The sequence below is a fragment of the Centruroides vittatus genome, unplaced genomic scaffold, assembly GCF_030686945.1.
Source record: "Centruroides vittatus isolate TY-2023 unplaced genomic scaffold, ASM3068694v2 contig_460, whole genome shotgun sequence".
Classification (NCBI taxonomy): Eukaryota; Metazoa; Arthropoda; class Arachnida; order Scorpiones; family Buthidae; genus Centruroides; species Centruroides vittatus.
In genome coordinates, this window is record NW_027122256.1 from 292,643 (window position 1) to 306,061 (window position 13,419).

The window sequence follows — 13,419 nt, forward strand, 5'->3', positions numbered from 1 at the left end:
TCGTAAATTTAAATAATTACAAGGCGTGTATGTATATATTTACCGTATAATATATTAAAATTAATATTTTCTGAGTTATTTTTATTGATAAATAACGTAAAAAAAGTTTTAATTTTTTTTTATTTTTATTTTCTAAAAAGAAAAAATTGTTTATTTTATCCGTAAAGTTTGGCGTGTTTTTATAAAAAAGGAAATTTTTTTTTCTTATTTTTTGTTATCGCTGCAAGAAAATTGACAATTTTCAGTGCTTAAAAAAGCTTAAAAACTTGTATAGATAAATTTTAATACTTTCCCTTTCAAGATTTAAATTCTTGCTTAAGAAAAAGTGTTTATTTTTATTAATAATTTTTATTTATTTATTCGTCTTCTAGAAACGTCAAAATAATATTTTAAAATATATATATATAAATTAGTAATTTAATATAAACATGATTTTATAATTAAAATGTAAAGTTTTATAGTTTAATTAAATACTTTTAAAAATACTTTAAATAGAATGAAAGTTAATTACTTATTTATATACATTTTTGAAAATTTTACTGAATTTTAAAAACTTTATATTTTTAAAATAAAAGTTTTAAATTGTTTTATAAATTCTTGAATATTTTTTTTTTAAAGTGCATTAATTATTTTTCAATTATAATATAAGAAACGAATTTAATTTCGATAAACTGTTTGAATTTTTCAAAATATAAAAATAAAATTAGAAAAAATTAAATTTTTAAAGAAGTAAATTCAATAATATTTTAAGTATTCTGAAAGATTTCCCAGATCGCGAAATAACAAGAGAAAACAACAGATACCAAGTAAACAGACTCAGCAAACGTAGAAATTCAATAAACTCTTTCGGTTGTGCCTTCTTGAGCGGAAGTTATTGGTAATGTGGCAATTGCTGGTTAAGCGATTCGGAAAAATGCTACTGAAACCCACACACAGAGAGGAGAGAGTCCACATCTCGACTAATGAAATTCACATAAATGATCGCTAAAACTGAAAGTTGTCATAAATTAAACTGAATGTTTAGTACGAGTGTGCAAAAGCTTCGTGTAAGAACCTACGTAAACCAAGCTTTCTTAACTATATAAATAATTAATTCCCATGCGGTAAGCATAAAATTTTTTCCTGCTTAAAATTATAATCATTCCAGTTTCTTACGTAAATTAAATTACTTTTAAATTCAGAAAGGAGTGCATATAAGTGTTTGAAATGATTTATAAGTTGATTTATATTTATTTAACGAATTTAATCATTAATTATTATTCTGTAATAAAAACACAATGTAAAAAAACATACCTTTCTGTTGTGCAAAAACTACAGCCAATGTCACTAAGAGCCAATAACGTGGATCGAGCATAGTGTCGCTGTGTAACTTCTCAACTTATGACACTAAACTGTATTGTTTATAATCCGTATTTACTTGGAGCCCGTGTACAGTGTCGAGCTAGACATAGCGATGTTGCGACTCCGTCGATTTCCTCGCTACTAAGTCCACCGATTGGGGTGCACTGCAGTATAGCTGACAGAGAGACTGTATCACGTGGTATAAACGTCTCGTATTGGTTCAATGCCTTGCTTCCGGTTTTAGTGATGATTACGTAGAGGAAGTGAATACCAATTGATATTTTTAATATTTAATTTGATTTCTAATTCTATATTTATATATAATTACAATTTAGGTAAATGGGAAAATAGTAATAATAAAAACGCGAGTACAATTTCCCACATGTATATAATTAATATTTTAAGAATTGTAAATATATAAATAAGGGAGAAATTTGTCTGTATAAAGATAAATTTGTTTAAAGTAGAATATAAGTAAAATGCGTGTTTTTTTTAAAGTAATATTATTTATTTGAGTGAATAAATTTTACTTGAAAGGATTGTAATTTCATCCGTTTTTAGTTTAATGGTATAAATAAGACTCTAATGGCTTTTATGATTGTTTTCATCTTGACAAAATTGGATTTACCTGCAACATAGTAATGCATATTGGAACAATTCTTCTAAGTTGTCATATTATTTACTTCGCAGAAAACTTATATATCTGTTTAAATTCCCTAATGTATCTTATCTTATAATGTTAAAGCAAGATAACTACAAATAAAATTCAATAAAGAAACTATAAGAAATATAATACTTATCTCAATTCATTTAACTAAAGAGGGGGAGGAACATACCTCTAAATTTCTCAATTTGTTAAAGTCGATATAATATATTTTTAAGCAAATATTTATGCTTTTAATATTTTCTAGTTTGGTATAAATATTTATAAACTTTGATTTTCGACGTATTAAGAAATTTAGAAACTCATTCATTCAATAAAAATACAATAAATATATCTTTTTCTGGGAACGTATGTGACAGATTCGATTATCAGTCGGAATGCGATTTTATAGGTTTTGTCAATGTTCAGGAGTAACAGAACGACTCTAGAACAAAAAGCAATTTATTTTGACCATAAAATTTCGGATAAGTCCCACTTGGTCTCGTTACAACGAAGTATTGACAGTTGGTTGTATGCCGAAGGCGTTATTTTTTTTATTCTTTTTTTTAATCTTAACTGGAAATAAGAGTTCATTATTTCTATCGTTTTTTCATCATATTGTATCTATTACATCAATAATTTAGACAATAATTTTGTTTTTTCTTCGTCTTTCTCTTCCTTCTTCTTTCTTTCGCTGACGTTATTGAATTACCAAATGCAAATTCGTAAAACGTAACTTGATTGTTATTAATGTTACGAAACGTAATTAATTTCAATCTAAGTATTTATCATACGAGCAATCTTTAAATCTATCTAAATTTCAAGTTATCTTGATTGATATCTTTAATTATTCCGTTTTAATTTTACTATCTCTATTTGTATGATTATAGTTCTAAATGGGAGATTAATGAGTGATGCTTAACCATAATTTAATTGCGTTTATTTACAAGAAAACTGAAAATTGAAATATTATATAAATCTCTTAATATGGTGGGTAAACCTGGAAATTATCTGTCAAAGAAACGACCTATTATAGTATAAATATGAAATACGATACCGAAAGTTTCGCCCCCAATCGCTAACATTATCGTTAATAAAAGTTAAATAATTAATTTATCTCTTTATGAATTTTAAAATATATAATATATATAAGTTGTAATTATTATTATTTATGACTTAATAGCGGATACACTGCAATCGTGACGTATGTTTATATTTATGTTCATCTTATAATGACTTGGCTTTAGAAGCGTGTTTACAATACCGTCTTTCCTGAATTAATTCAATTGATTACTCGTGTTCTTAATCAAGCAATGAAGTTTGAGACTTGAATGTTTGAAAATAAAATACATTAAGAATTACTTAATACGATTACAAAGAAAATAAAAAGCTTATTCTGTATTAGAAGAGACATGCTCGTTGTATAAGCGTATAATTTAATAACGTATCCTTAAGCGTATATTAAAATTCTGTGACAATATTCTTTTACACTCTATACAATTTATCTTTAATAAAATTAGACTAGATACTTCGATACAGGAACCATTCACGAACAGGTTTAACAAATAAATAATTGTCTTTTTTATGTAACAATATTATATAGCCTATTAAACACAACAATGATCAAAGAGGGATGGATGAATCCATACGCTTATAAAATAAACTTTGATTCATTGATTTGTATTCAATTACATTCCTTGAAAAATTTAACATTTTCTATCTTACATCTTTACAATTTCTTCACCGATTTTATTATATCATGGAGAAAAATTCTCCACTCTTTTTTTTTCTTCTATCTGCTTATCATTTTCAAGGATGAGACGTGATTCCAGGACAAACGATCAATTAAAATTCGTTTAGTAAGGATGTATTTTTAAAAAGAAATCAAACATCTCAAATTACTTTCTCGTAATTTGTTCTATTTATATACAGATATATATTTAGTCTTATGTAGAATTAAATATAAAAAAATAAAATAATTTAGACTTCTGTATGTATATTTTTATTTTTAATTGTAATCAAGACTTCAATATATCGCTCTTAATTAACCTTTCGTGTCACTAATGACAGCTTCTAATAAAAACAATTTTTAAATCCATTTCTATGCCAAGTTTTAAAAATTTTTGTCTTGATATATATATTTCATTAAAAATATATGTTTTAAACGTGTTACGACTAATAATAATACATTGATTCTTGCTTAATTCCCTTCATAAGTCTAAGCTTCTGAGGTCATTGATGCGAATGTAAACATATCGAATTATCTCTTAATGAAAGATACAAGATGCATAAATTAAGTAATCAGAAATTTAGAATTATTACTTTAAGGATAACTTTTATTTAATAGATAACATATTTTTAATAATTAACACATAATTACTATAAATTTAGACTTTAAATCATTTTAAAAAATGTCCATATAATTCCGATCGTTTAAAAATTGTTATCATCGACTAAAAAATAAATGGCTGAGATTTATTTATTTGAGGAGTTATAAACAAGAAAGGTAATATTGATGTTTACGATCAATATTTTTTTTTAGAAAAATAAAAATATCTTAGAATATAAACGATCCTTAAAGGATTTTTATTTATATACATATATATATAATCCTGGGACGATGATGGGAAAACAATGAGGTTCTTAAACTGTAGAAACCCTTCATGTGTGCTTAGTAGCCTCCTTTTTTTTGGCCTAGTAAATCTCTAACATTCCCATCTTTTCTCGTAGAGAGCAAGTCACAGAGAGCTACTCCTAATTCCTTCAGCCAAGAGTGTGCAAGTTGCAACATTCTTTCCCCATTCATTTACAAGACACGATCCTTTATCGAAGGATTTACGTGTAAGTTAATGTCACATGATCAGAATTTATTTTCCAACTTACATTCAAAATATACTATCAATTGAAAAAAAAATTAAATGTGATTTATATAAACTAAATCAGAGATTTTTATACGAGTAGAATATAAGAATAAACATTTTTTTTTTCCTCTGAAATATTGATTAGATTTTTTAAATTATATTATAAACATACGGATAGTTAGACTTATATTCAATAAAAAAATAAGCTTTTTTTTCACGAAGTGAAATTTCAAAAAACATGAAAGTTAATGAAAATGATTAACTATCAGTAATTTCATTAACGTTAATTCCTTACTGCCATCATTCAAGCAAGTAAGTCTACAAACAATCACACCATCAAGTTGAAGAAAGTTTAGAGGAAATAAGGAGGAAAAAAAAAATAAGAAAAAAGAGCATGATTGAAACCAATAATTGGAAATAGTGAAGTCTTGAAAATTGTCATTTACTAAATATCTGCCAGCTATTAGGTTTCTTTTTTCCTACGTAAATCCGCTTAGCTTGTCCTTTTTTTCCCGAAATTAAAGCTGTAGAACGGTAATCAGGGATTCATTATCTTCAATCTCGATTATCATGATAGAATAAATCATTGAAGAATTTTATTAATGTCAAAATTTCAAAGTATATTAATTGATTAATTGCGTTATTCTTATTTAATTATTATATTAACTAGTTTGACAATAATAATTTTTTAAAACACGTGAAATGCCTGAATTTTTTTTTCGAGGAGTTTTCTCCACATTCTTATCAAAAATATCAGTATTTATTTTGTATACGTTCGTTTGAATTATTTATTTATTTCATTAATAATTAATTATAATTCAAGATAACCAATTTAATATACAAAATTTATTTCTTTAAGTTTCAAATTAATTACTCTAATTAATTTATTTATTAATTTAATTATATAACTTCGTACCTTTTTACTGTTAACCATGAAAATATATTTTTCTTGTATTCATGTCTATGGCCCGAAGTACTGTACAATAAAGTATAATCGAAAAAATACTTAAATTTTTAACTTAATAATTAACTTCCTAAATAATAATACACCTTATTTATGAAGTTAACTAGTATTTATAGTTAATTAATCGATAGCTCTTAAGTAACTTAGATGAGGCATGTTTATAGTCACTTGACTTACAGTTAGTTACTACTTAGAAACTAATTATAGCGATTTATATCGCATTTAAAAAGCTGAAAATTGTTAAAATAAATGAAATTTGCTAGTATTAAAATCGAAAAAAAGTAATACAATAAAAATCGTCTTGAAAAATTTTTATAAATTGATACGTAATTATCAAACAATGTCAAATACATGTTTAGCTAACGTACTTAAATTATGGATGACAAGGTAAATTGAGATACTCTAGTGTTTATTAATAATTTCTAGAAAGAATTGATTAGAATTAAAATTTAATTTAGAATAAATTATTGTATTTCTCTTTAACAGAAATGCTATGGATTATTTAAGGGTTATTTATTATCAGTTTAATGATTCTCTTCTGTTGATGACAGAGTTCGATGATGAAACTAAACAGGTTTCAATAGGTTATGTTACATTTATTTCTTTTAGAAATGATAACGATTTCACTCGATATCTGAAGTGTTAAATTATAAGTAGAAACAAAGAAATTTATGAATAAATAATTATTAAATTATTTGCTAAATAAATTTGAAATTAGTTTAAAAAGTTTAAATCAAACAGTTTTGTTCATTTGATAATTAATATTTATCTAAACAATAAAAATATATTTTATACGGTTATCATTAATAAAATTAATTAAGTTCGTCAAAATATTGCATTAATAAATTATTTGTTTGTAAATTAATTCTTAATTGTTAATAAAGATATTTTTCTTCTTCTTAAAGGCTATAATTTATTTTTATCCTTCGGCAAATTCTTTATATAAATACCTCATTTTAAAATTAAATAGAATATTAAATATTACCCCAAAAGCATTAAATCGTTGCAAATGTTTAAATAATTTATTTTAATTAAATTTTAAAAAATCAAATAAAATATATTAGCGTTGTAAAATACCATTTTAAAATATTATAATTATAATAATTTAGCATTTTTTAAAATATAAATTATACGTTATTAAAAACATTTTCGGAAATAAATTAAGAGGCATCTTTATATTGATTGTTGTTACAAAAAACAAAATAAAAACTTAAAATAAATAATAGAACTATCAGTGAACTGGCACGCTAAAGCTAACTCTAATGGAAATAACTGCATACACGCAAAGATTGCCAACAAAAATCCTGCAAATATCTATCTTTTATGCACAGATAAAATTTTAAAATATATATATTTAAGAATATAACAAACTTCAGAATAGTTTTTGAAATTTGTTACAAAGATAACTCTTTATATTTTAATATCATAATTCAATTTCTGTATAATTTTTAAAATAGAATTAAGTATTTTTTTAATTTATAAAAAAAAAATAAATAATAGGGTAATTAATTTTATTATATGACATTTTATAATGAGCATTTTTTCTAATTCGGTAAATAAGCATTGATTTTTAAGCATTGTAAAGGGTTATCTGTTTTAATAACGAATTTGAATTGTTTTTGAGCAATCTGGATGAAATTATGGAAAATTATTTGTTAACGATTATTCTATTACTTTATATTAATACGGTATAATTTATTAAATAAGATTTGTATATAATTTCTCTCTCTTTACAGGTATGTAGCCATTATGGAAATGATAAACTAAATTACTAATTAACCAATTAAAAACATTATAAAATTATAACTTATATCTAGTAATATATTTTAAAATTATTTTTAATTAAATAGTAAAATAATTAAAAATGTACTCGGTTATATAACATTAATATTTAGTCTCTGATTCCGCGATTAAAAATGCCTATAAGTATATAATATAGTGATATAAATTATATTTTGGAGATGATCTACCGATGTATTAATTAAAAATTATGAATTTCAATTGCTTATAATTAAATACAATTAATAAAATAGTATCAAATTTACATTGTTATCCATTAAAAATGACAACAATAAAAATATTGATCTAATGTTTTTACATAAAATAAAAATATTCCTTACTACTATTCTGAATATTTTTACTTATAAGAAACATTTCTATTAGCTTAATTAATCACATTAATTTACGTATTGATTAAAGTTGATAATATTTTAAAAAATAATAAATTTTGTTTCAGTCAATATAGAAATATAATACTGTTAATGCAATAAATAATTGAGAATTATTTTTATGCTATTTAAAACTGCTGTTATCTTAACTTTTGCAGGTAAACATAACTTACATCGTTGAAATCCCATCATCTTTCACGATCGTAACATAAGAAACGACAATAATTTTATTCAATAATTCAACTTGATAAAATATTGTTTTCATCTGATGCATATAAATAGTTGCAATAACTCTTTGTCTTTGACTTATAATTTTGAAGAAAGCAAAATATTTCTTTAAAGACTTGAAATATATGACACAATACATCAACATATTGAACTATGAAATATTTTAAATCTATTTATTGGCATTTTCCTTGCATCCATAATAATAAAATCGTAATTAATAATTCATAAAAAGATTATTTTTTATAAAATTATTAATATAATAATATTAGTGTCATACTTGTTACATGCAAATGTAAATTCTAGTTTTATCTAATTATGAATAATGTCACGTAATCAATATACATTGCACATGAAGCATTATCTAGAAATTCCAAGTTGCAAATTATCCTAATTACACTAGCTATTTCTAATATGATATTCAAAATATATTAAATTTATTATTCAATATATCAACATGATATTAGTAACATCATGTAATATAGAAGATTTTAATATGCTGACTTGCATAGACAATATAAAATCAATTTATTAGTGAAATTTCCTTATAGAGAGTGAGTATTAATAAGTAATTAATTATGTAATAAAATTAAAGTAGTTGAGTTTATTTATTAATTATATTTTGTAAATAACACAAAACAAATTTAAAATATTATTTTGTTACTGTAAATTTTTAAAATTTATGTTTGATATATGTATATATATATATCAGGGTGGCCAAAAGTAATGGGAGATTTATGTTCTTGTTTCTGTTCTAGATTGTTTGTATATAAAAAATTATAATTTAATTACCGATTTTATATAAATACATTATCAAAATTCAATACAAATACAAGTTGATCGAAAGTTCTACAAACTAAAATTATATTAGATCGGTACTATATTACATTGTCCGATTGCCTTATTGAATACTACAATATTAATATTATTGCAATATTATAATTTACTAATTAAATTTTAAATTAAACTTTACTTAATTTACAATAAAATAGCTTGAAAAATCGATATAAGCTAACGATCTATTTATTTGCAAAGTTTATATTATCCTTTTTGTTGTAGGTGGTATATTTTTTATATTTTTACTTTTATTTTGTATGTAAAAGAGCGAAAAGAAAAAAATCCTTCTTTGAAACATTCAAAAATCTAAGACGTTATCAGTATATTTTCTAAAATATAAAAAAAACAAAGAACAACTCATAATAGCTAACAAGAATACAGTACTCTGTTGCCGAGAGGCAGATCCTTTGATTCTTTCAACATAGGAAAAAAAAATTATTCTTTCTTTGAAGTATATAATAAATAAACATTTTACATAAATGAAAATGACTATACAGTATATATACTTTTATTAACAAAAAGTACAAAAAATTTAAATTATAACCACAATCTTTTTTGAGACTTGCATTTTATTTAATGTTATTGCAATAATAATCTTCTAATATATTATAATTTTGCTAAAAATACATTATCTTATTTATACTAAATTAGCATTATAATTAATTACTACTAGAAAATAACAGTATTATATTTTAAAAGTTATAATCAAACTTCTAAAATTTTAATAAATAAACTGCTGTAAAAAACCACTATTTAAATACGCAGCTCGTTTATTTATTTATAATTAATTATAAAATATTTATTTTTAAAATAAACTTTGAAGTTTTAGAAAAATTTTAAAGTGTTTTTATACAATATTTAAATTTTTAAAAGGATATCAGATTTATTTATTTATTTTTTAAATTTTTAATTTTTTTTTATTTTTATTTTTTTTTTTAATCTAAGCAATAAGGGAAAGCAAGCCAATTTTCTATATTCAGCTTTTGTCATCGTCATTCCCCTGGTAACAGAGCAGGAAAATATTCAGCTATCGATTATTCCTTTGGGTGTTGAGAAGAACAATAAATTTCCTGTAAACTCGATCACTGAAGAATAAAATAAATGCTGAGAAATAAGAGAAAATAAGGAAAATTTAATAGGTGAATTGACCTGTAAATTTTTATTTGAAATAATAGAAAAATAACTGTTTACTTATTTATTATTCTTTGACTCAATACGAAGATTTCGATAATAAATAATTGTATCTGAATATTTATTTTCGATTTTTTATATTGTAAATGGAGTATTGAAAAAAAAGAACTAGAAAAAACTTGAATGTAAATAATTTGAGATATATAAACAATCTTGAAGAAACTCGAACTTCTGTACTTCAGATAAGTAACAAAGAAACGGATCTCTCCATTCATGAATAGATTTTTTTATTCACATAGCATAATGCTAGATAAAATATTTTAAACGTTTTAAAATAAATTAAAAATATATTAAATCTATACTAAATTTATTAGTATAAAATATAATAGTATAGTATATTGTCAGTAAAACTCATATATTGTAGTATAGTACAGTATAATGTATAAATATAGTATGATATATATTTAATTAATAAAAATAAATTAAATTATATTTTATATTTTATTTTTCAGTGTTACAAGTGCATAATTTTCCTATTCAAAATTTTCTATTTTTTATATAAACATATTTAAAATACCTTAAAAATATTTGATTTATTTTTTATTAACTGTTTATTATAAAATTTTTGAATATATTAAATAAAAATAAAATTAATTTTTAATTCCTAGATTAAATTTTAAAGCGTAATTTATTCAAATAACTTACACTTTTTAATTGTAAACATGTAAGAAAAATTTGTATTTAAATTTTTTTTCAATATTAAATAAACAGCTACATATATTTTTACTTTCTTTTTAAAAACTTGTTTATTTTTTGTAATGTAAAAAAGCTTGAAAATATATATTTACTCTGATTTAAATAATGATTTTTTACGTATACTAACAAGATTAGAGTTTGTTTAGTTTGTTTATCCTAAATTTTTTTAAGATTTAAAATTTATTGAATAATTAATTTTTAGATTAAGGTATGTAAAGAGATATTGAATAATTTAAAATACTAAGTCATAATTAATTCTTATAAAAATAATTTTAAAAAGCTGAAAAACAAAGTTTTAAATGTTAAGTGTATATTTCAGTTATTAATTTACATTGTCCGAAAGAGGCGCGATTAAGTCTTAACCGATCAAAAATGTAAAGAAAATCTTCTAAATATCATAAAAATGTATAAATTAAATCGATAAAAAAATAAATATAAATTATTTTACAGCTGATCGAAAGAAACTTTGATTTAAATTACCTTTGTGCTATGTGTTTTACATAAAATACTAAATTTTGGGGATTATATGTTCAGGACTCTATGTTAAATGGTCCTGATTTATCATAAGAATAGTTTTATAAGATTTTATTTTATTATTATAATTTATATATATATTTTTCAAGAAAAATAATAAGAAATTTAGTATTAGGTATGATTTAAATTTTTACATTAATATATCTAAGTAATAACTTAATCGCTTCAAAAACTTTCAAATATTTAATATAATTAAGAAAAAATAAAGAATTTAAATGCCTTTAAACGAATATTTTAACATAAAGATATACTTAACTTTAAAAAAAAACTGCCGTTAAAACTACAAAAAAATTTATTGTTCTTATCAATGTTGTATTTTTATGAATTGTTATCTTTCGATTATCGACTGGCGCCGCTCGGCTTTAGTTTTTATTATAGGATTACAATTACTGATTCATAAACACAGTCAAATAACAACTGCATCAGTCTACTGTTAGAAAACAGTCCGTGCATTATTGCAATCTCTGACCTCACTATTTGTAAACCACAAATCCATTTAGTAACTCTTATAAAATGATTTTCTATCTATATAAAGAATCTTTTCATAATAAATTTAAATGTATAGCTGTTACTTCTATCCGTATTTATTCTTAAAACATAAAAGAATTATTATATCCAGATTGTGGTTTTAAACACTGGATAACAGTATAATTTCTTATTTTTAATCTAAAAATAATAAATTTATAAACAGTTGATATGTCAGCTTTAATGAACTATACATAGATAACAGAATAATCTTTTATGTAAAAATTACAAATGTATTTTATTTTATATATTTTATATACAAGTACAAACAAAGATGATCCTTACATAAAACACAGCATATTCGTATATATTTTTTTAAATATTAGCTTTACTATTTTTCTTTAATATTGAAATTTTTCTTGAAATTTTAAACTAGGATGTAGGAACTCTCGTTTTTTTTATTCAACTTTCTTCTCATATTTCGGTCGTTTCACAGAAATGAAAAAAGGAAGGGGAAAAAAATGAAAGTGATGTTATAAGTTTGTTCGACATGAGTACAGCTTTAAAATCTCTAGTAAATTAAAATAAGCCATTGAAAGCTTTCCTTTTACTTGATAAGATACGAGTAAACTATTTCTGAAATCTGAGTTTTCTTATAATTAAAACATCTGGATTCAACTTAAGAATTTTGTAAATAAAAGCTATTCAATGAGAGTTTTTAAAATGTTGTAGAGCATTGTAATTACTAAATTTTTCTTGGTAGTAATTCAGATTTTATTTGTATACCAAATATGGTCCCATATATTCAATTGTAATTTATTATATTTATATAAAATTGAATTAAATTTAAAATTTAGTGACCCGTTCATCAAAATTGATAGATAATAATATATTATATATAAAAGATAAATTTTGCTCTCTGTGTTATATAAGATTTTATAGAATTTATTGCATAATATCGTAGATCACTATTTAAGTTATTATACAATAAATTCTGCAAAAACTATAACTTCCTTTACGGTTCGAAAATTTTCGATGTTATTATATTTTTTAGAATTTAATAATTCAATTTTACGCACCAAAGAGTTAGCTTTAAAATTTCTTTTCAAATTTATAAACAATATATATATATATATATATATATATATATTAAATTATTAAATATTTATTTTTACAGCATTGTATACAAAGCATATCTTATTCTGAGGTTGAAAAGTAAAATTAGAGTTTATATATTTTTAATTTTACTCATTTTTTTTATCTTTCTATCAACAGGTTATCGCTTAGTAACAAGAAAGATATTTAAATGGTAAGGTTCTGTATTTGACATTTACGATTAGCAAAATAGATGTTTACGGCATCACTGCGTGCACAGCAACACCATATATCATGAGCAACGACAACGAAAGTCTTAACCCAGCACCATTGGCATCAGATCACCTGCCGACATGATATACCATTTTTTTATAATTCTACTTTTATTACTACATAAAA

The 13,419-nt window shown here is 22.6% G+C and overlaps 1 protein-coding gene across 3 annotated transcripts in view; it reads right to left on the reverse strand.

Moving 5' to 3' along the window:
* Positions 1-1,471, reverse strand: part of LOC136977513 (nephrin-like) — a 143,941-nt gene extending 142,470 nt beyond the window's left edge. For all 3 annotated transcript variants that reach the window (XM_067273001.1, XM_067273000.1, XM_067272999.1), the window contains exon 1: positions 1,294-1,471. In XM_067273001.1, the coding sequence (XP_067129102.1) occupies positions 1,294-1,354 (61 nt within the window). In that variant the 5' untranslated portion in view covers positions 1,355-1,471. The remainder of the gene's footprint in view (positions 1-1,293) is intronic.
* Between the last annotated feature and the right edge of the window lie 11,948 nt (positions 1,472-13,419).